Source organism: Zosterops lateralis, assembly GCF_965231275.1.
Source record: "Zosterops lateralis genome assembly, chromosome: 3".
NCBI classification, from domain to species: Eukaryota; Metazoa; Chordata; class Aves; order Passeriformes; family Zosteropidae; genus Zosterops; species Zosterops lateralis.
In genome coordinates this window covers 41,260,572-41,281,164 of record NC_139764.1, presented here as the reverse complement: position 1 = coordinate 41,281,164, position 20,593 = coordinate 41,260,572, and the positions used below count along the sequence as shown (strand labels likewise).

Sequence of the window (20,593 nt, the reverse complement as noted above, 5' to 3'; positions counted from 1 at the left end):
AAGCCCTGGTCTGTGTTGTGAAAGAACAAACTGTCTTAAGTCACTATAGTACAGCTTGACTGGTTTTGTTGAAAACCATCCCATGGTTTCTTAGGGCTCCAAGCTTTCTAAAGAGCTGAAGAGTTTTGCACATTAAGCTGGTAATAGCTGAGGTCCTGCAAAAGCATGGATAGCCATACAGTTATAGTCAAGAGCTCTCAGGAACATTCATGAGCTCACAGCACAGAGTGGTGCAGCGCTGAAGGCAACACAGTGTTTGAGTATATCCTGCACAGCTGCATTAATAAACAGCATCTTTCTGGTAAGATCCATGAAACCAGTCATTAAAACACCTGCAGAGACACTGGTGTAGAGACAAGACTGAGGAGTAAGGTCACTCAGAATTTGCAAATGGAGCAACATCAAAGCCAGCCCAAATTTAAATTTTGTCTGGAATGAAACATCAACTTAGTAATGAGACCATTGTTTACATTTAGGTTAGTTTCAGATAAAAGCTATTAGAAGTAATGTGTGGAAATTTACTGAAGAAAAGTTTATTTTTAGTTCTTAGCCCATTAGGCTTCAAGCATGGTTCAGAAGGAAGATTATGTACATACTGACTCCAGTTGGAAGGGCTTTGACATTTTACAGGAACACTAATATAGTGAGGCTCTCACAGCTGGTAAAATACAAAAGTAGTAATTTAAAGAAATTCTAGAAGCTAGGCAGGGATCTGTTGTTTCAATTCAGTCAAGTGCAGGTATTTAAGACTTGCCTAAATCCCATCTGTTGAACATAAGGTAACACATACTCAAACACAAACTTCTTTAACCAGTCACAGCTTTTGCTTTAACATATTGGAAATATTCAAGGTAGACACTACCAAGGATGTGACTGCTGGTATGCAAACCAGAGCACTGCTAAGATTCTCTTAAAACAATATCTCACTTATAGCAGAGCATCTGCTATTAAAATTTTGATTAAATAATTTTAAAAAAATCAATGTATTTCATTCTACCAGCTGGGTAATTTTAAAATTTATTAAGACAGTTCCCATAGTTGTATAAACAGGGTTTATTGTACATGTGGAGTTGAAGAAGGAAAGAGAAGAAAGGTATATATTATATATATATGTACAGTGAGCCATTTTAATTAATAAATTTATTCTATCTTGCTTAATACTGGAAAGAGGGAATGTGTCTGGCATCAAAGAAATTTAAAATTGAAAAAATTTAAAAGCTAAAGTTCTGAAAATTATAAAAACCATGGTCTTATGGAAGGAACTTAAAACATATATACATGGCAATTTAAGTGGTTTATACACTGAGTGACACAGTTGCATTTGTCTTTAAACCAACTTACAGATTTTCTATTAATAGAACTGGCATTAAAACTATTTAAAAGCTAGAATATAAATAAAAGTTGGAGGGACTGCTCCAGGAACAGCCCAGTAAAGCAACTCACAGTAACTCAGTAGACATATTCAAGAATACAGTTCCCCTTGAGCATCAGGGAAGTAGGCACTAACTGGGAAATAGTCCAAGTCCTGGTGTTGCAGTTGCACTGGAAGTCCATTTCTTGTTACTGCTGTGCCATACACAATACCTTTTAAAATATACCCCTGATTTCTCTGAAATGTGTAGAAACTGTTACGTTGTCTTTCTGAATCCCTTTAAAATAGGATAGATGTTTTCAAATGCTTCATAGATTTCTGCTCGTACTTTAGCACCTGGAAAAAGAGAGGGGATTAACTTAGTTTGTACCTTTTGCCAAACACTTAATTTTAGCTTTTAGAATGTGTACTTGAATGCAACTCTATTATGAAACCTATGTGTACCCAAAAATCTCTATTTTTGCAATCCTTTTTAACACATTTCATAGAGAGCTTACATTACCAGCCTTCTCTGTTTAATTTGACAAGTGCTAGAACTTTCATTAGTGAAAGTTTCATCTCTATGATGATACTATGTTGCAAATGGAATTTTCATATACGTGATTTCCACAGGAGACCCAAAAACAAAGCACAGCACAAAGGGCTAGCTGGTGGAGCTTTTGTTGAGAATGTTAATATCAGGGGGAGGAAGGTCTGGCAATGGAGACCACTGTAAAGGACTGCATTTCCCCCCACTGCAGGGACATGATCCTTCTTTTGTCTTGTGGGTTTTTTCTCCATAGTAAGACACAGCCTGAGAGGAAATGAAGGGAGTAGGTCGAGCACTCGAGGCTGAAGAGGTCCTAGAGCTCAAGTATCTCCCTTCTTTGGCTGCTGTATCATAGAGCATGGCAGCAGCCTGCAGAAGAAAAAGACTGCCAAAGAAAAGCTAGCTCAGTCGCACATGCTCAGCCACAGAAACAGTCTTTCAGATTTTGCCAAAGATCACCTGCATTCTTACAGCTTTTTGGGCACCTGCATACCTGACTAAGGTTCATGATCATTGTTCCTTTGATCTAGCCAAATGTGCTGTTGCTTTGTGCATGCTCATCCGTTAAAGAATATAGGGCAGGAAGGTCTGTGTGCAGTGGCAGTGCTGAGCTGCAGGCTGAGCTCTGGGTGCAGGACCCCCAGGGCAAGAGGCCTGAACTGCTGAATCTTTGCATAACAAAGCCTGGTGGAGCCCTCAAGAAAACCTGGTCTGACTGTGTGAGTGGGGTGTGTAGGAAGTCAAGCAGGGAACCTGTTGGCTTTGCTGGAGCTGCCCACTGCAAAGAGGCTTTGGTCCTACAGCAGCTGGTGTGGCACTGTCAGAGTGGCTGCTGGATGGCTGCACAGGGAAGTGTCCTTAACATCACCATCCCTGGAATACTCTACTAACTCTCCCTTCTCAGTACTGTCGTCTCTAAAGGAAAAGTACCTGGCAGCTTATGTATCCCTGTGTGTTCTCTGTAATACAGTCTAAATCTCACCTCTTGCAGTAAGGTACAGTCTTCACTTACCAGTTAAAACCACTTTTCCAGAAACAAAAATAAGCAGAACAATTCTTGGCTTAATCATTCTGTAGATTAAGCCAGGAAACAATTCTGGCTCGTAGCTGTAAGAGAAGAGAGTGAGAGTGTTTAAACGTGCTTGCAGACTATCCTGGGGGAGCGGTGTTTTCCCAGGCCCCCTCCCTTTGGGCTCTTCTGCTAATGGCCCATTAACGCCTTGCCCGTGACTCACAGGTAACTCCTCCAGGAGCTCTCTCTGTTTAATGGGAGGACCCCTGAAGGACCCACTTCACACTCATCATCCCATTGTGAGATTCTCCGCCCAGAGGGAGGAGCCAAGCATTCTCACCTGGATATAATCTGGGACTTGGGACAGTACAGGCAGCCCTTACCTACTGGATTCCCAGAGGACCAGAGCTACCAGACTTTTCCATGGGATCACTGCTTCCATCACCCTGCTCAGGTTGTATTCTGATTCTGTCAGTGGTCTTTTGTATTGTTGCATTTATTTTATTTTACTTTTTTTCCCCCTTTCTTTTTATTAAATTGTATTTCTGACTTGGAGCCTCTCACTCATTTTGCTTTCAAACCACAACAGAGACCCAGGTTCCACCCTATCTTCTGGGCCCAGTCTAGGACTGGGCAGGACATGTGTAGACTTCCCTGAAATTCGGGGAAGGCAGCAGGGAAGATCATTTTGACAGGTTCACATTGGGCAGCCTCAATTACACCTGAGGCAGTGCAGAGATGGGAACAAAGACGCAGGTTTCCCTGTGTGCAAGGGAATAATCTAAAGAGATGTCACTTTCTAAGATAGCATTCCACAAGAATGAAACATAAGCAAGCCTTTTTTTACCTGCTGAACTGCTGGTGTGTGAGTACCAATCCTTCCAGTCTGATGGGAAATTTCACATCACAGCTGCCCACCATATTCTGAATTTTAAAATCCAAAAATTTTGCAGGAAAGCCCAGTTTCTGAACAACTCTTGCATATTTCCTTGCTGCCAGTCTGGATTGCTCCTCACTGAAGTGAGAACAGGATATCCGTATTACTTCCTCAGTAAAGTATTACTCCAAGCAAACAGCATTAAACCACAAATACCTAATGGGGAAAAAAGTCTGTGTGGAGGGAGAGGGGAGTTCACATGCAAAATTTTTACATCCAGAATTAATAACTAGCAGTGACTGGTTTTCATGCTAATTTTGGTAAAAGGCTCCTGGACACCATTAGTGCTGCATTCACTGTTCATGAGACACAAAACAATAAATTATAAATCCATACATTTTACACTTTTAAAATATTTAGATATTATTAAAATATTAGAGGTACCAGAGTCCCTTTGATTGGACATTAAGATTGTTACTGAAGTTTCACTGTAGAAAATCTTGAACTACTACTTGAACTACTGCTTGAACAACCTTGAACTACTACTGCTAGAAAATATATATTTCTATAAAAATCTGTCAACTGGCAAAATCTTCTGCTTGATTCAGCCCAGTCATTCAAACATGGGTTTAACACAACTGCACAGCCATTACCCACTGTTCAGAATTCAGTTTGCTTCAGGTTTGTAAACAGCTGAGGATCTGTTTGTTCCTGATGCAGAGTAAGACAACTTGAATTTTAAGTGTCACCAGGCAGAGAAAGTGTTTCCCTGTACAGATCTATTCATTCATCTCTGCTCATTAGTTTATTCCTTCTGGATTCCTAGCAGGCTTCTTCAGAGCAGAATTCCTCTCCTGCCCACCAGAGTTAAGCTTATGTTTAGTTTTGAATTCTTGTGCTTCAATGGTCATGTTAAGAACAGATCAGACTACAGGAACCAGATTTGGAGCTCTTGTCCTGTGAATGAAGCTATTCAAATATAAAATTCTTCTGTCACCATCCTTACACTTTAAGCAGTTCCAGTGCATAGTTGCTGGATTGTTTAAATTATTAGAAAAAGCAGATAACTGCAAAGCCAAAAAATTGAATATAATAACCTCTGCAATCCAGTTTATCAGACTGAATGAAAGTGCTTCAGAAATAGAACTACCATTTCCCCAGAACTTAGGAAGTCCCTTCAATCATAAACAGGCATTTTCTGTAGAAATGTGTATAATCTGAAGTAACTGTGAAGCAAGATTAGTTGTACCTGTACAACTTTGATGTGTATATATAAACAAGCATCATGATACACAAGAAAAGACATCCTGAATTAGTTTGCTTATAATGCCTAAACCTACCTTTTTGCTCCTGTGCACACCATTTTTCCAGAGCTGAATATCAGTGCAGTAGTCCGTGGTTCTCTTATTCTCATAATGACAGCAGCAAAACGCTGAAGTGTGAGCATTGAGACTGTTAGTGATATACTGCTGTCATCATTACATTAAAAACAAATCTGCATCATCTAAGTAGCAAGTTACACTGCAGTGCAAGAAAAACCAAGGTCAAACATACTTACAGATCACTCAAAGTTTACTTGAAATGCTTAAACCTTAAGTAACTTCAAGCACACACACTGAGAGGTAGAGCCAGGCAGGAAAGATATTTACCACTGCCTTCCTATTCATCTCTCATTACTTTATATGCAACATACAAATAATGCTAACATTTGCATCAGAGCAATAGAAACCATTTTAAAAATAAATTTTAAAAAGTTCCTCCATATATGTTGAAATTTTATCTCTTATAAGTAGGATGGAAGACAATCCAAAAAAATGGACAGTATTACAATACCAGCAAACAAACAGCTGGAGGTCAAAGTCCTGTGTAAACAGAAGTCACTTCAGCTACCACAGTAGGACACAGCAGCACAATTAGCTCTAGCTTTTTATTCTAAGTAAGCATTTCCAAATATTCTTAAATTCCTTGAAGCAAGAGATACTGGAAACTGATGTGGGCACACACACACAAACACACACAAACACACACACACAAACCCCTGTTTGTTATATTTAACTTGGAACAGTTCACCCTGCAGTCCCATGAATTGTTATACTGACATAACCAAGGCGGTAGCGTGGGTTACCCAACAGCACATTTGTCAAAATATGACTTAAATAATAGAGCCAAGCAACACCTTTCTTTGATAGATGAATGTACTGACTAAACGTCAGGAGTGTGTTACATAACCCTTCTATCCCTCTGCCATGGAAAACAGTGTTATTCATATTGATTATTCTAGCCTACAAGTTTTACACAGCCACCCACCCCCTACCTTAGGGGTTACCAAGGCATGCTCAAATTTTTGCTGCACTAATATCTTACTCACAATTATATAACAGCATCACTGGTATAAACTTACAGTAACAGTCACTTATCATATACGCCTGCATGTGTGCTTTAACCTTTGAGAGCAGAGTTCAGGTCAACTGAGGCAAAATTCCAAATGCTAAAACAAAAAATCCACACACACCCCAGGAAAAGTGAAGCCTTCCCAAGACAAGCCAGTTTAACTGTGCGACATCTAAACTTTTATTAGTGTCCAGCTGCTGTTGTTGCAAAGGTAATATTTTCAAGAGGAGCCACCCAAAAGAAACATGAAGCAATAATGATTTTCTTGATTTAATGCTCCAGGTCCTTTGCTGTTGTTCAGATTTCCCAAGTTAAAAACAAGCCACTTATTTAGAACCCCACTACTATTAAGAAGCAGCAGGCAACTTTGAAATCAATATGCAAAAAAATCAATTTAATTTTGCTCCATTTTAATGTTCCACCAAACTTAGCCATCAGAAGCAATGAGATGACAGAAGTACTGCAAGAGAATGAGAGAACAGAGGGGAAGCATGACTATGAAAAATTAGTGAATGCCCTGTGACCATAAGAATTCCAGAGGAGCAGCAAGGTGGAGGAAACCACAGCTCTGGCAGGAGCCCAGGATTTGAATTCTTCTTTCCTTTCTCCTTGTTGGGAGATAGGGAAAAAGACTTCATCATCAGACATTTCACAGTAATATGCAAAAAGAGCTCACTGAGCACTACAAACAAATAAGCCCATGTGATCAGCAGCAGAGGCCAGCTCTGCCACAAAAAGCTTGGCCAGTGTATTACACTGGTGGTTAGGTTGTTTCTAAATCTAACAACTTACAGCCTGGTGCATGTCACAGCTACCTCAGCATAAAAATGCTTTTTACTAATTAGAATGTCCTAAGCTTATTAAGATTTTCCTTTTAACTACAGTATAAAACTGCATATATAGCAGGTAGGTTTTTCAGTCTATTGCAGCAGCCTGCAGCCACAACCTGTGCCATTAATATATCTTTACAGGATGAACTCCTAATACGTTTCTCTTACCTTGGGATTATATTCAGCATTTCGAGCACGAAGTGCAATAGTTTTTAGGTCAAGTTTGCAACCAAGATTCACTGTGGACACAATATTCCTAAAGACAGATCAGAAAATATATTAATAATACAATAAAGAATTCATGTGTCTTCTTCAATTTTAACCAAGCCTAATCAATTTTATTTTTTTATTATTTGTTTCTCCAAGCAAGTTTGAGTGGCATCTTTTCTACTAGAAGGAGCACTGAGCAATGTTTTGGCTCAGGAACCTCCTTTTGTAGGGCAGAAGCTCCTAAGGCATAATTGCTGATTCCTCCTTATCTGTCAGCTATTATGAGAAGTGTCCCACGAGAAGAATCTCTGTTGGCAGGAAAAATTACTGATGCTGAGAGCCCTTGCCACAATCAAGGAAGCTGCTGGAAACAGGAGAAAAATCAGATAGCACCATTTGAAATTTTCCTTGCTATGCCCTTCAAGGAGGAGGGTGCAGAACTAAATGGGAATGACCTGGGAGGTAACTGCATTGCCAGGAGACGGGATAGCAGATCTCCAGAAAGTTTAAAGAAGTTACTAGATAAAAAATTTTGTTTTCTGGGAAAACTCTGATATTTAAAGGTCCTCAGTGAGGGAAAAAAAATAAAAATATGAGAAACCAGTCTTTCAATTCATGGCATCAACCATTTCTCTTTGTCTCTTCCATAAATTTCTGAAATACTCTCCTCAAAACTGAAGTTCACTGAAGATATTTCCATACCTAAACTTAGAACTAGTTCTAGGGTTTTTTTCCCTTCACACTAACTCAGTGTTAGCCATGCACTGGAAAAGGGAACATCATAAGCTCCTAAAGTGCAAGGAGTTAAAAATTACAATGGTGTTAAATGAAGACATATATAACCCTCCATTGGTATGCTCCAAAGATGTACCCTTGACAAATCACTAAGAAACTGTTTATATTACTAAGTGGTTTAGTAATGAAGCTAAGCTAAAAATAAATGTAAAAATTACTCATATTGCTACGGGAGACTCATAAATTCTTAGGACCTCCTTTCCCACCAGAATGCAGTACCGAACTCCTGATGTGACTTTGGTCCTAAGTCTTTAAAGAGCTGTCTGAGAAAGGACATGATGCACTAGAACATGGGGCACTCACTGTAGTTGTGGCACTATGCCAGAGCTCTCTGACGCCGGTGTTGCAGGAGTTATTGGAGTCATTGGAGTCATTGGAGAGGGGTACAGAGGTGTGGTTCCTGGTAAAGGGGCTGTGGTAAGAGTCTGTGAATGGAAGAGCTGGGGGGTTTGACCAGATGTTCCCTGTGTCGCTTGCTGTGACGTGGATTGCTGTGCTGCTTGCTGCTGCTGCTGCTGCCGCTGCTGTTCCTCCAATATGGACAGGCTGTTGGTGCTCTGGACAGGCTGCGGTGTCAGTCCTGTGCCATACGGCATCATCGGGCTGAAAATGGGAATTCCCGGAGTCATTGCGCCCTACAGAAGGAAACGTGACACGAAAACCACAGATCATCGTGACTCCATTTTGTTTTTAAGGGACAGAGTTTTTGGGAGGAGTCTAAAAATAAATCTGTGTTAGCTGAGTTGCTCATATCAAACCTGAAGCATAGAGTAGTAAATCGTTAAAAACAGAAAATCCTTGGAAATGCAGATGTTCTATAGAATAAAGTGCTACCCAAAGGAATCTAGGGACATGACACACTTCTCACACTACCTTGCAAGCATGTCTCGACTTTGACCCACAATTTAACTTGAAATTGTCTGAACACCAACTATGCTCACTGTACCCAGCAACACAGCCCAGGAACAATCCATTATGCACATAGTTTAAGGAGCAACCACCAAAATTAAATTAATATTTCCAACCTGTCAGTCATGTTTCAACTTAAGAGGAACCCCATTACGAAATCTCACATATATTTTTACACTCTGGGTATAAGAAACCGCCTGTTTCTTGTACTTCTGGATATAGACATCAATGATTTCCAAATTCTGCTTTATACTAGTATTATTTGATACCTAGCAGAATTTTTCAGATCTGCAAACAAAAAATGTGAAGCTAGATGCAAAAAAGAGAAAACACGTTCATAAAGGGAATTCAGATCATAGTTATATCTTAAATAATTTGTTTTTACCTGAGGGGAGGCTAAGCCTTGAGCGTAGGGTGGCAAACTGTTGTTCTGATCCATGATTCCAGTTATTTCTTTGGTGAAGCCAGAAGTATTTCCTTCAATTAATTTAAATAAACTTCAAATCCTAGAGGTTTTTTAACCGTTTAAAACATTCCAGCGAAGTAGCTTTTTAAAGCCAAGCTGAAATTGTTAGGAAAACATCAGCTTCAGAGAAATATGAGTTTAAAATGCTAACCAAAGCCTGAAAAGAAAAAAAAAGTAGTACCTTGAGAATAATATCTAAACACAAACCTAAAAGCAAACCTATGAGCTGCTGACTCAGATAAGAGACACCCACACAGAAATACACACAAGAACATTCACGCATACGCACACACACAGGCATAATCCATAAAAATAACCTTTTCCAGGCACGTTCCATAGAAGCTTTGCAGTGTGATTCTGCTGAAGTCCCTGGCAGGTTACCTGACTCACAGGGCAGGCCTCTGTCTAACCAAACCCTTCTGCACAAACAGCTCAAGCTGTTGATGCTCACTCTACTCCAAGTTTCACTTTAGCTGCAAGAGCATTGATGTTTTTAGAATTTAATCTCCCTGACTAGTAATTGACAAGCTTACTGACACCTTGCTTGTAAGTCTCTCCCTGGCCATTTTAAGGCTTAGGCTTGCAATTTTATTTTTTTTCTATGAGAAAAGCATCACTGCTCAAATCACAGCTAGGAAAACCTCTTCCATCCAATTCTATAAAATAAAGCGCTAACAGATTTCAAACTGTAATGACATGCATTTCATGAGGAAAAAAGAAATGCATGGTGAAAACCAATTTCAAGCATACGAGTGAAACATACAATGATTTTCTTTTATTTTTAAACTACACTTCCGTTGCCGTGTTATAGAAATAAACAACAGGAGTGGAGAATTAAAGTGTTATGATACCAATGATCTAAAATATTATCCCATTAACTGGTAAGTTTCTTAACTATTGCAGAGAAATACTCAAGGTCATTATCAGGCCAGCGGTAGGCCACCTCAAAATCTGAAGATAGCCTATTCAGCCTCTTTTTTTTTTTTTTTTTTTTCCAAGATATAAGAGCTTAGAATTACAGTAATATTTACATTTCAGCTAAAAAGGCCTGCTTTTTTCCACCCATGACCATAAGCTATTATCACCTTTACCCTCACCAAAGGTATCAAGCAGAAAACCCAGGTTTTACAACGCGGGTACATTGGAAGGCTAAACATTATCCTGGAAGAAACAAAGTCAGCTCCTCGACAGCCGAGCTATTTAGTAATAAGGCTGGACACCAGGCATGCCAAAACCTGCAGCCAGGACACCGTCTACAGAGAGGTCCCTCCTGTACCCGCTTAAGGCGGCTCGCTCGGATCTCCAGCACAAACGCCGGGCGACGTTTTGGTCGAGGGAACAGAGTCCAGAAGCAGGAGACGGCCCGGAGGAGGCCCCGACCCACCCCCGAAGCCCCTTTGGGGCTCCCCAGCAGGCACAGGGCAGCGCTCGGCCCGCGCCCCTCGGCGCTCCTGCCTCCCCATCCAGCCCCGGCCCGGGCCCCGCGCAGCCCCCGCCCGCCGGAGCCGGGTCCCGCCGCGCCCCGCGCCCATCCCGCTGCCGGCGCCACGGCCGCCGTTCGCGCCGAGCCCTGCGGGGGAGAGAAAAGGCGGCCGCCGCCTCTGCGCCGTGGGAGTCCCTCCCGCTCCCCCCGCGGCGCCTCAGGCCGCCCCGGAGTGCGGATCGAACCCGGCCCGCGCACCGTCCCCGCCCGCCAGGCCCGGCCTGCCCCGCACCATCGCGGCCCCGCCGGCCCGTCCGCGGGCAGGGGGCGAGCGGCGGCCGCGGGCGGGCAGGGGGCGGGGGGCACTCGGTACCTGCGGGGGGCACTCGGTACCTGCGGCCGCTCCGCTCCCGCCGCTCAGCGCCCGCCGGAGCCCGGCCCGCCCCGCCCCCGCGCCACCGGCGCGCCCGGCGCGTCACTTCCCGCCGCCAGCGGGGCCGCGGCCTGCGCGGGGGGACCTGCGGGGATTAAACACGGGCCAGTGCGGGGCCCTGCACCGGGAGAGGCGTAACCGCGGGCACCGGCACTAGCCGGGAACCCACCCGCTGGGAAGCGGCACTGGCGGTCCTGGTGAACAACAGGCTCTGCATGAGCCAGCAGCGCCCTTGTGGCCAAAAGTGCTATCCTGGGGCGCATTAGGGAGATCATTGCCAGAATATCGACCCTGTCCCCCTACTCGGCCCTGGTGAGGCACATCTGGAGTGCTGTGCCCCGTTCTGGGCTCCTCAGGGCAGGAGGGACATGGAGCCCCTGGAGCAGCTCCAGCAGAGGGCACAGAGATGATAAAGGAACTGGGGCATCCACTTATGAGGAGGAAAGGCTGAGGGACCTGGGCCTGTTCAGCTTCGAGAAGAGATGACTGAGAGGGGCCTCATTAATGTATATAAATATCTAAAGGGTGGGTGTGAAGAGGGTTCAGCCAGGCTCGTCTCTGTGCTGCCAAGCAAGAGGCAACAGATGGAAACTGATACATGGGAAATTCCACCTGGATGTGAGGAAGAACTTCTTCACTGTTCAGGTGACCGAGCACTGGAACAGATTGTCCAAAGAGGTTGGAGTCTCCCTCACTGGAGATGTGCAAAAGCCATCTGGACACAATCCAGTGCCAGGTGCTCTAGAATGACCCTGCTTGAGCAGAAAGGTTGCCCCAGATGACCTTCTGTGGTCCCTTCCAGATCCTGTGAACCTGTGGGGGTCCCTGGCTGTGCACCAGGCCCTCACAGAGGCTGTGGTTCCTCACACTGGACCTGTACAGAGTTCCACACTGCTGTGCTGCCACCTACACAGTGCCTGTGGAGACACAGCCACCACGGCTGTGCTTCCCAAAGCAGGGCAACACTTCTCCTCAGGAGCACCACATGTGTCCCCTGCATCTCACTGTCCCCGCCCTGTCCTCCTCTAGTACCATTTCAAACTTCTGTCCCAGTCCTTCCCACTTGTTTCCATGCCAGGCCATTGATCCTGGCACCCCACCCCATGGCCCACCTCAAGGGCCTGGCGAGACCCTATCTGCAGTACTGTGTCCAGCTCAACAAAGACCTGGACCTGTTGGAAGAGCTCCACCAAGATGCTGAGAAGGAGGAAGAACCTCTTGTACGAGGAAAGGCCGAGATAATCTTGATTATTCAGCCTGGATAAGAGAAGGCCTCAGGATGACCTGCTAGAAAGGTGGAGAGGGATTTTTCACAAGAGCATGTAGTGACATGACAGGACAAGGGGGAATGGCCTGAAACTGAAAGAGGGACAGTTTAGAATAGATATGAGGAGGAAATTCTCCGCTGTGAGGGTGGTGCAATCCTGGCACAAGCTGCCCAGGGATGTTGTGGATGCCCCATCCCTGGAAGTGCTCAAGGCCAGGCAGGATGGAGCTCTGAGCAACTTGGTCTAGTGAAAGGTGTCCCTGCCCCTGACAGGACTAGATGATCTTTAAGGTCCCTTCCAACTCCTGACACCCGATGACTCTATGATTCTTGCTCTTGACAGCGGTTCCAAAGGCATCTCCCCTACAGAGCAGGAGCCGCCCGCGCAAACAGAGGGGTGTGTGACGGCCTCAGCACAGCCGCTGACCATCCTAAGTGTTCCAGGAGCGGGCACGGAGGCGCCAAGAGCCGGCTCAGGCGGGGCCCGGGCACACACCCGGCTCCGGCGGGTTCCGCCGCCCTCCCGCCAGCTCAGGGCGCTCCTCAGAGAGGAGGCGGCGCTGCGCTCAGAGCGGCTCCGCTTCCGCCTCCGGTGCCGCCATTTCGCCGTGAGACAGCAGCGGCGGGGCTGGGGCGATGCTGTCCACCGCGGCACACGGATACGGGCCCGAGGCGGGCTGCGGGCTCCTGGAGGCGCCCGTGCGGCACCGCTTCTCGCCCTACACCTTCAACGGAGGGTGAGGGCTCGGGCAGGCGGCGGGCGGGACGGGGCACCTCGGCGCGGGGCCCGGGGGAGAGCGGCGCCGGGGCTGGGGCTGTCCCGCCTTACTCCTGCTCTCCTCGGTGCTCGGCGCGGGTTTATCTCCCCTCACGGGCCCCGCCTGGCAGGGGGAGAGCGGCAGCGCAAGGAGGAGCTGCGCTCGGGCTTGCCTTGAGGCCTTGCGGCCTTTCAGGGTGTTCCTGCCTGTCCGTGTGGCTTTTGGAACACCTGGGCTCCCTAAGCTTCGGCTGCTCTTAAAGTCCGCATCTTTTGTTCCTGTAGGGTTGTTTCTTTATAGTGGCTTAGGAAACCCTAAGGACTGCCATGGTCCTATTATAAAATTGCAGAGTTGTTAGGGCTGGACGGGAGCTCTGGAGATCATCCAGTCCAGCCCTCCTGCCCAGGCAGGGTCACCCCGAGCAGTGACACCAGAACGCGTCCAGGCGGGCTTTGAATGTTTCCAGATCGAGACCCCACGGCTTCCCCGGACAGCCTGTTCAGTGCTCTGCCACCCCCAGCGTGAAGTTCTTCCCAATGCTGAGGAGGAACTTCTGTTTTATTTTATGGCCATTGCTCTTCACTGTGTTGCTAGTAAACCTGTTACTGGTTGAATGCCACATTACTGTAACTGTTGAAGGCAGGTGATGTTTTACACACCTGAGTTGGTGGCATCATCTGGCCAGGTAGGTTTTTTTCTTATGATGACTACTGCTTTTTAAAGGAAATATCTTTGGTACTTAATGGTAGTACACCTGGGGTGATCACAAAACTGATTGTTAGGAAGTAATAACACCAGATTTTAAAAGTGACGTTTAGTTAAGTGTAGTGATACTGTTATTCAGTACTTTGCTTGTTTTAGAAGGATGAGCCATTATCAGACATATAAAATATGTTGTCTACTGAGTCTGGTTCTTGCCTGGTGTAGAGTCTCTGTTTTACCAAGTTTCCATACAGTTTAAATCAGAGTACAGGGCCACATGCATATATTTTTTTCAGTCTGTATAGTGTCTCCTTCCTTCAGCGTTGGGTAGGGACGTGCATAGTGGGAAACATACCAAGGAATATAAGATGCTTGACAAAATATGAGTCTGGATGTAGAATTACTATCTCATTTGTTTCTGTGTTGCCTAAGAAAGTACTTGTGCTGAAGGTCATGATTTATCGATACTCCTTTTTCAAGGACTGTGCTGGCAATTGCTGGAGAAGACTTCAGTATTGTTGCCTCTGACACGCGTCTGAGTGAAGGCTACTCAATTCACTCCCGGGACAGTCCAAAATGCTACAAGCTGTAAGTACAGATCTGCAAGGATTGAAAAAGATGAAAAATCCTTTGTGTTGCTGACCATGTCACCTGTCTCCTGCTTTGATCAGAATTCTTAGAAGAAAAAGAACAATAACAAAGTAGATTTTGGAGTCATCATGAGCTTTGCTGTTATGCAATATGTGATGTGATGTTGTAAATACAGCCAGATTTCTTGTTTCATGCTCTTGAAGTTAAGTGAGAGCAGAATATTTTTAGCATGATACAGACCTTAACGTGGGGTTTTTTGGCTGGATAATCAGAAGAGTTTTTATCTTGACTGTAACAAAACTTAATCCTATGATAACTCATTCTGCTTTGTCAGGAGATCTGGCAATGATACTCAAGTGTGCCCACTGCTGCCAGTTGTATTTCTCTATTAATTAGAGAAATGCATGGCATTTTAGAAAGCTGTTTGTTTTAGGAGAGGTAAACCTATTAGTAGTTCCATAATTGAACTTTCTATGCCCATTTTATGCTTAATTTGACTCACCTGGGTAGCATCTCCTTGGTTTACAGCTACATGTTATTTATGTTCATTTTACTGCAGCAGGTTCTTGCCTTGTAGGGCTGTCATCAACTGACTAAAGTTTTTTTTTTTTTCTTTTGGGCTATTGTTTCTTTTTCTAAATTGATGACATGAAATCAAATTAACTTCAGTTTCTCCTGGCTAACTTGTTGCTACCAGATGTTTGACTCTCTGATAGTGTCCAGATAGAGATTAGTCTGGTACAGTATACATACTGCACACGGTGGCTTTGTGTAATTATAGTGACAGGCTGAGAGAACATTTTAAGATGTTTTCTGAATGGCTGCTTTGGCTTGGTCTGTGTTAATGTTTCTAGAGTCTTTTCTGTTTCCTAGAATTAAAATTTCAAGTGTCTGTTCCCATGGTTTGCATTCATAAAACGTTTCAAAACTGAGCAGAGAGCTAAGCTTCTGTAGTGCATCTGCAGCCAGATAACTTCTGTTTGTGCTGACACAGAAGCCACCAAAACTGTAAATGTCAGGTAACCATTGTACAAACTTAATGCAGCCCTCTGGTCTGATGGAATAAAAATTGGACTGAGTGATAGGATCTGTGGCTCCCCAGTGTAAAACAACAGATCTCTAGCAAGACTGAATTGCTACAGCTGGAGTCAGGGGTGCATGAAGAGATGGAGAATTCCTTTAATTCCTTTTTGTCAGTCCTACTGACAGCTGAAGAAGGAAGTGGTTGAAGAAAGACATCTGAATGGTCCTGTGTTCAGTGAGTCCTCTCCAAGATGTAGGTTGTAGATGCCTTTCGTACCCTACAGATCTGTTACTACATTTTAGACAACTGGCTTTGGCAGCACTAGAAAAACTGAAAAGACATTTGGTGTTTTCATAATAACCTTCTGTGTAAGAAATTGCTGTAGTTCATGCTAAGTCTGAAATTGCAACAAAATTTTACGTTTTTCAGAACAGAAAAAACGGTCATTGGATGCACTGGTTTCCATGGGGACTGCCTTACCCTTACTAAAATTATTGAAGCCAGATTAAAGGTAACTACGTATCTTAGTGTATTTAATAACCTAGATTCCTAATATTATACTTGAAGCCTAATATGGTATGTTTTAAACATAACTTTTGAGTGGTTTTTTTTTCAAGTGTTTGTATCATAATTTTTTGCTACTGGAAGATCTAGCAGGTAGAATTGGTGCTGTGTTCTTACTAAGTGTGGCACTACAAATGTATAGAATGAAAGAGCTGGAGAGGATATTGTTAATGAGGCAACACCTATCAATTACAAAACTTTGAAGATATGTTAATCTTCAGCTTGTGTAAAGGCTTTACCATCTGTAGACCAGGATGTTTTCACCAATCGTGCTGATTAATAATTTTTATTAGCATCGGATTCTTCTGTAGAGAGGTTGCAGAAAATGTAATTCTGATTGAATGCCAGCTTTAGTTTTGACTTTCTTCTTGGCAGATGTACAAGCATTCCAACAACAAGACCATGACCACAGGGGCTATTGCAGCAATGCTGTCTACAATCCTGTATTCTCGACGTTTCTTTCCCTACTACGTTTACAATATCATTGGTGGGCTTGATGAAGAAGGTAAGACTTGAAACAGAAAAAGAAAAAAAAAAAGAGGCTGCATTTCTGTGGGTGGATAGCTATCCCTTTACATCTCAGGTGTACTGATTGAATGACAAAGTCTGTCTTCTATTCCTAGCACCTGCCTTTAGGCATTATGGTACTTACACAGATCAAATACATGTTATATGTCTCGGTTGTTTCCTAGTTTTTGTTATTCACTTGATTTTTCATTTCTGAAGGTCTGAAAGTCTAGAAGCTATGTTATAATTATTTGATAACAAATAGAATCTCTAAAGTAAAATAATTAATACTTTAGACTGGAAAATTTTACAACTGTTTTGCTGGATTTTTTAATTGCATCTTTAAAGTAGATGTCACCAGTAAAGCTGTATATGTTTCACTCAGACTTGTGAGTGTGATAAACACTATTTAATATGAAGACTTACTCCAGAGACAGGTTTCTACAAAGTTATTCCTAAATGTTAACTAATCTCTAATGAAAATCATTACTTCTACACAGAAGCTGTAGTTTAATGTACAGCCCTTCCAGAACTTACTGGGCTCCTGTCCAGTGATTTGGTTGGGTTACTGAAATACTGTGTTCTCTGGCTTTGAGAAGGAGCTCAGAGGTGGTCTTGTTTGGATAATTTTAGCCATTCCCTGCAGTTTGTTTTTCCCATTAAGTTATACTGCTTTCCCAGTCTTGCTAAGACATGTCTGTGATTTGTGGGATCTGGCAGGGGATCAGTCTGCCCTGCATCATGGTAATTCTTGGATTATAAGGGTGCTGTGGCAGCTGATAAGAATCAGAATGCAGGTTTGCTTGCATGGACTAAATTTGGATCCAGCAAGATTGATTTTTGATTTGGCTGGCTCTCTCAGGGCTGTTCAGCTCCTGTGCTCTGCTTCCAAGGGCACTGGCCAGTAAATTGAACCGGGTGCAGCCTGTCTGAACAGAAAGGCTGGGCTTGGCCATTCTGACTGGCATGTCCTCCTCAAACCCCAATGCTTCAGAGCTACAGTGTGTCAGTATTTCTGATGTTGATCCAAGCCAGTAAACTTTGCACCACCTGGTCTGGCTTCAGAGGGAAGTGTGCAAGGGACCAGAGCATCATCCCTGGTTCTGGGAGTGTGATGCAGAGTCATCCAAGCATGCTTTCTGGAGGTATCATTCAGGAGCCATGTCTGAGCTGCTTGTTTGTGTTAGTCTTGGAACCCCTGGGGCTCTTTGTGCAGCACTACACTCTAGCACATTTTTCTGCTTTGATTATTCTGTATCAGCACTTTTTCTGTGGTAAGTACTGTAGGAAACATCTGTTGAAGCATGCTTGTGGCTTAAATAAAGAAAATAACCTTGGATATTTTACCAGGCTGCAGCCCAAGTGAATCTTCTGTAAAAAGCATCATCTGGGCAAATTCAGTGTTGTTTGGTAAAGGTTTACTGGGATCTGCAATGTTCTGACACTGCTTATCCCCAGGGCTGGTTTTGTTGAAAATGCTTGTCAGTATTGAGTATCTTTCTGAATTGTGATTATATACTAATTTTTTTAGGGAAGGGAGCAGTTTATAGCTTTGATCCAGTGGGCTCCTATGAGAGAGATTCTTTCAAAGCAGGTGGATCAGCAAGTGCCATGTTGCAGCCTTTGCTGGATAACCAGGTAAAATAGCTTGTTGCCTTTTGTTTTGGTTTTTTCCTTATCTCAGTAAACATTTTATGACAGTCAAATTAATGTAGCTTTACTTCTGGAGAATATTGCTATTGAGAGACGTTTTAAATGTATTACCCAGGTAGGATCTGGTAATCCATGCATTTATAAATTATGTGGCTTTACATTCTCAGGAGAAATCAAAGCTTTGCTTTGGGATCTGTTCAGGTTTTTAATACATTATTAATAGTGCAGTGCCTCTTTAAAAGACAGAAATGTTTTAATTGGGGAGTTATGTTTATCCTAGAAGTTGTTTGGAGGGTTTTTTCTCAGTTTCAGGAGTTTTTTCTTGGCTGATAACATAAATATGTTGTTACTTAATATGAAATAATATCAAATTAAGAAGATAGAATTAATACATACATTTTATCATTTAACATACCTTTTTTAAGCCTTCAGTTTTGTCAATTTTGTACTCTGATACCATTTTTCAGTAAGAGTGTTCCTACTTTAAACTGCTGGAAACTTACTCAGCTTAATCTGTCTGAAATCCTTTAAGAATATTTTTGTATTTAGTTGAGGCTGTTAATGGTTGAGTGGGAGAAATACCAAAGCATGTTTTACTCGTTTTAATTTTTTTTGACATCAGTGTTGGCATTCAGTCACTTGAACCTGGTGTCTGCACAACTTTTGTGCTTAAAAGAGTAGTAAGCATTCTTGACTCTTACCAGATGAGAAAGGAATAGAATATTTCCTTTGTTTTTAAAACTTTATTATCTGAAGGAAATATGTTCTGAAGAAACCAAGTTGTCATAAGTAATTTTTTTATTGCTTATCAGTTTCAGGCTAAACATGGAACTCTTTTCCTTTACCTGTTCTAATGTTTAAGCTGACACTTTCATTTATGAGCTAACTTAAGCTTTTTAGTAGGACCAGATATCCTCCAATATAGACTTAGTTTTGAAGTCTGGGTATCTTAGGGAATATTTGCATTTAAGAAATCTTCCTAATTACAAGTGACCAGGGAAAAAAGGGCTTGTGTGCAGTTCTGGTACTGCGAACCTTGTGAGAAGTTTGTGAAGAATTAGATCAGATCCAAATGTTCATTGTGATCTTGTACGTGCTGAATGAGAAGGAGGAGCTATGCTGGCTGTATGTTGGATCTGCTTCTAGTTAATTTTCTAAGAGTATCAGTATTAGCAAAGCTCTTAACTATAAACTGTTGGAGGAATACTTTTTCAGCTTTGGGGTTTTTTAAATAGACAAGCCATTCTTTTTAAGTCATATAAATCTGTTCATTCTAGTGCAGAGACTGAAACAGTTTTCACAGATGAATAAAATGCATTTTCTTCTTTTCTTAGATTGGCTTCAAGAATATGCAGAATGTGGAACATGTACCTCTGACCCTGGAAAAGGCTTTGCAGCTGGTGAAGGATGTCTTCATTTCTGCTGCTGAGAGAGATGTGTACACTGGGGATGCACTAAAGATTTGCATTGTCACAAAAGATGGAATTAAAGAGCAAACTATCCAGTTACGAAAAGACTAATTCAGTTCATGTGTAAGCAAGTTACCTGTGATGTACAATTTACCTGTGTTATAAAGACATTTGTCTTATTAAATTTTTTTCCAGAAATTAAACTACTGTGGTGCTGAGTATTTTCTGTGTTTGTTAGAAATTGTGTTTTTTAGAAACCAGAGAAGTTTGTGGTAAGGAAGCAGCTAAAAGTTACAAGTCAGTTTCCTTCATCTCATCTTAATCTATTGATCAGTCCAATTCCAATGCAAGTTTAATCCCCTTTCACAATCCCTTATGCTGCAATATGGGGTAGTATTAAAATTCAGGTTCACAGACCGTTCTGGTAATTCTTTCAGTTCAGACTTGGTTTAGCAAGTAAAGCATTTGCTCTGTTCATGCTGCCTTCTCTGCACTTCACAGATTGCTTTTCCTGTCTTCTCCTTTATTTCTCTGATGTGCTGTCCTGACGTTTGACTTTGTGTACTTATTTGCAAAGACTGTATGGATCATCTGAAACCAGTATCACTGTGTTAGAGGGAAGAATGTTACATGGAGTCTTTTCAGAGTTTAGCCCTGGGCTCTGCATCTGGGCTCACCTCTGTGTGTTTCTGTTTGGTTAGTGCCCAGAATTTGAAGCATTGTCCCCTTGTGGCTACTGATGGAAAATAACTTAGAATGGAGATTCCTGAGTGCCTTTTAATGCCTGGGTCCTTTGTTAGCCCTACTGCTGCTTTTGATTCTTGGGAAATTGTATCAAGTGTAGTTTGTTTGATGTGCTGTATCACACCTC

At 42.8% G+C, this 20,593-nt stretch overlaps 2 protein-coding genes across 2 annotated transcripts; one reads left to right on the top strand and one right to left on the bottom strand.

Moving 5' to 3' along the window:
* Window positions 1–504: 504 nt before the first annotated feature.
* Window positions 505–11,260, bottom strand: TBP (TATA-box binding protein). The gene is made up of 8 exons (XM_083856257.1): window positions 11,208–11,260; window positions 9,311–9,548; window positions 8,320–8,651; window positions 7,180–7,267; window positions 5,131–5,222; window positions 3,761–3,928; window positions 2,914–3,008; window positions 505–1,708 (listed from the first exon to the last, which is right to left on the bottom strand). The coding sequence occupies exons 2-8, from the start codon at window positions 9,362–9,364 to the stop codon at window positions 1,629–1,631; spliced, it is 909 nt and encodes a 302-aa protein (XP_083712383.1). The 5' UTR covers window positions 9,365–9,548; window positions 11,208–11,260; the 3' UTR covers window positions 505–1,628.
* Window positions 11,261–13,115: 1,855 nt separating this feature from the next.
* On the top strand, window positions 13,116–19,925 carry PSMB1 (proteasome 20S subunit beta 1). Its single transcript, XM_083858549.1, has 6 exons — window positions 13,116–13,251; window positions 14,455–14,562; window positions 16,019–16,100; window positions 16,529–16,658; window positions 18,192–18,298; window positions 19,648–19,925. Exons 1-6 carry the CDS (start codon window positions 13,151–13,153, stop codon window positions 19,831–19,833), a joined length of 714 nt encoding a protein of 237 aa, XP_083714675.1. The 5' UTR covers window positions 13,116–13,150; the 3' UTR covers window positions 19,834–19,925.
* The last annotated feature ends 668 nt before the right edge of the window (window positions 19,926–20,593 follow it).

What these genes read in the sequence shown, in the direction of transcription:
- TBP (XM_083856257.1), bottom strand. Translation starts at nt 9,364, where the DNA reads ATGGATCAGAACAACAGTTTGCCACCCTACGCTCAAGGCTTAGCCTCC. An exon ending in ATGCTGAATATAATCCCAAG is followed by an intron (nt 5,223 to 7,179) that starts GTAAGAGAAACG and finishes CTCACACTTCAG; the next exon opens with CGTTTTGCTGCTGTCATTAT. An exon ending in ACACACCAGCAGTTCAGCAG is followed by an intron (nt 3,009 to 3,760) that starts GTAAAAAAAGGC and finishes CTTCTCTTACAG; the next exon opens with CTACGAGCCAGAATTGTTTC.
- PSMB1 (XM_083858549.1), top strand. Translation starts at nt 13,151, where the DNA reads ATGCTGTCCACCGCGGCACACGGATACGGGCCCGAGGCGGGCTGCGGG. An exon ending in CCCTACACCTTCAACGGAGG is followed by an intron (nt 13,252 to 14,454) that starts GTGAGGGCTCGG and finishes TCCTTTTTCAAG; the next exon opens with GACTGTGCTGGCAATTGCTG. An exon ending in AGTCCAAAATGCTACAAGCT is followed by an intron (nt 14,563 to 16,018) that starts GTAAGTACAGAT and finishes TACGTTTTTCAG; the next exon opens with AACAGAAAAAACGGTCATTG.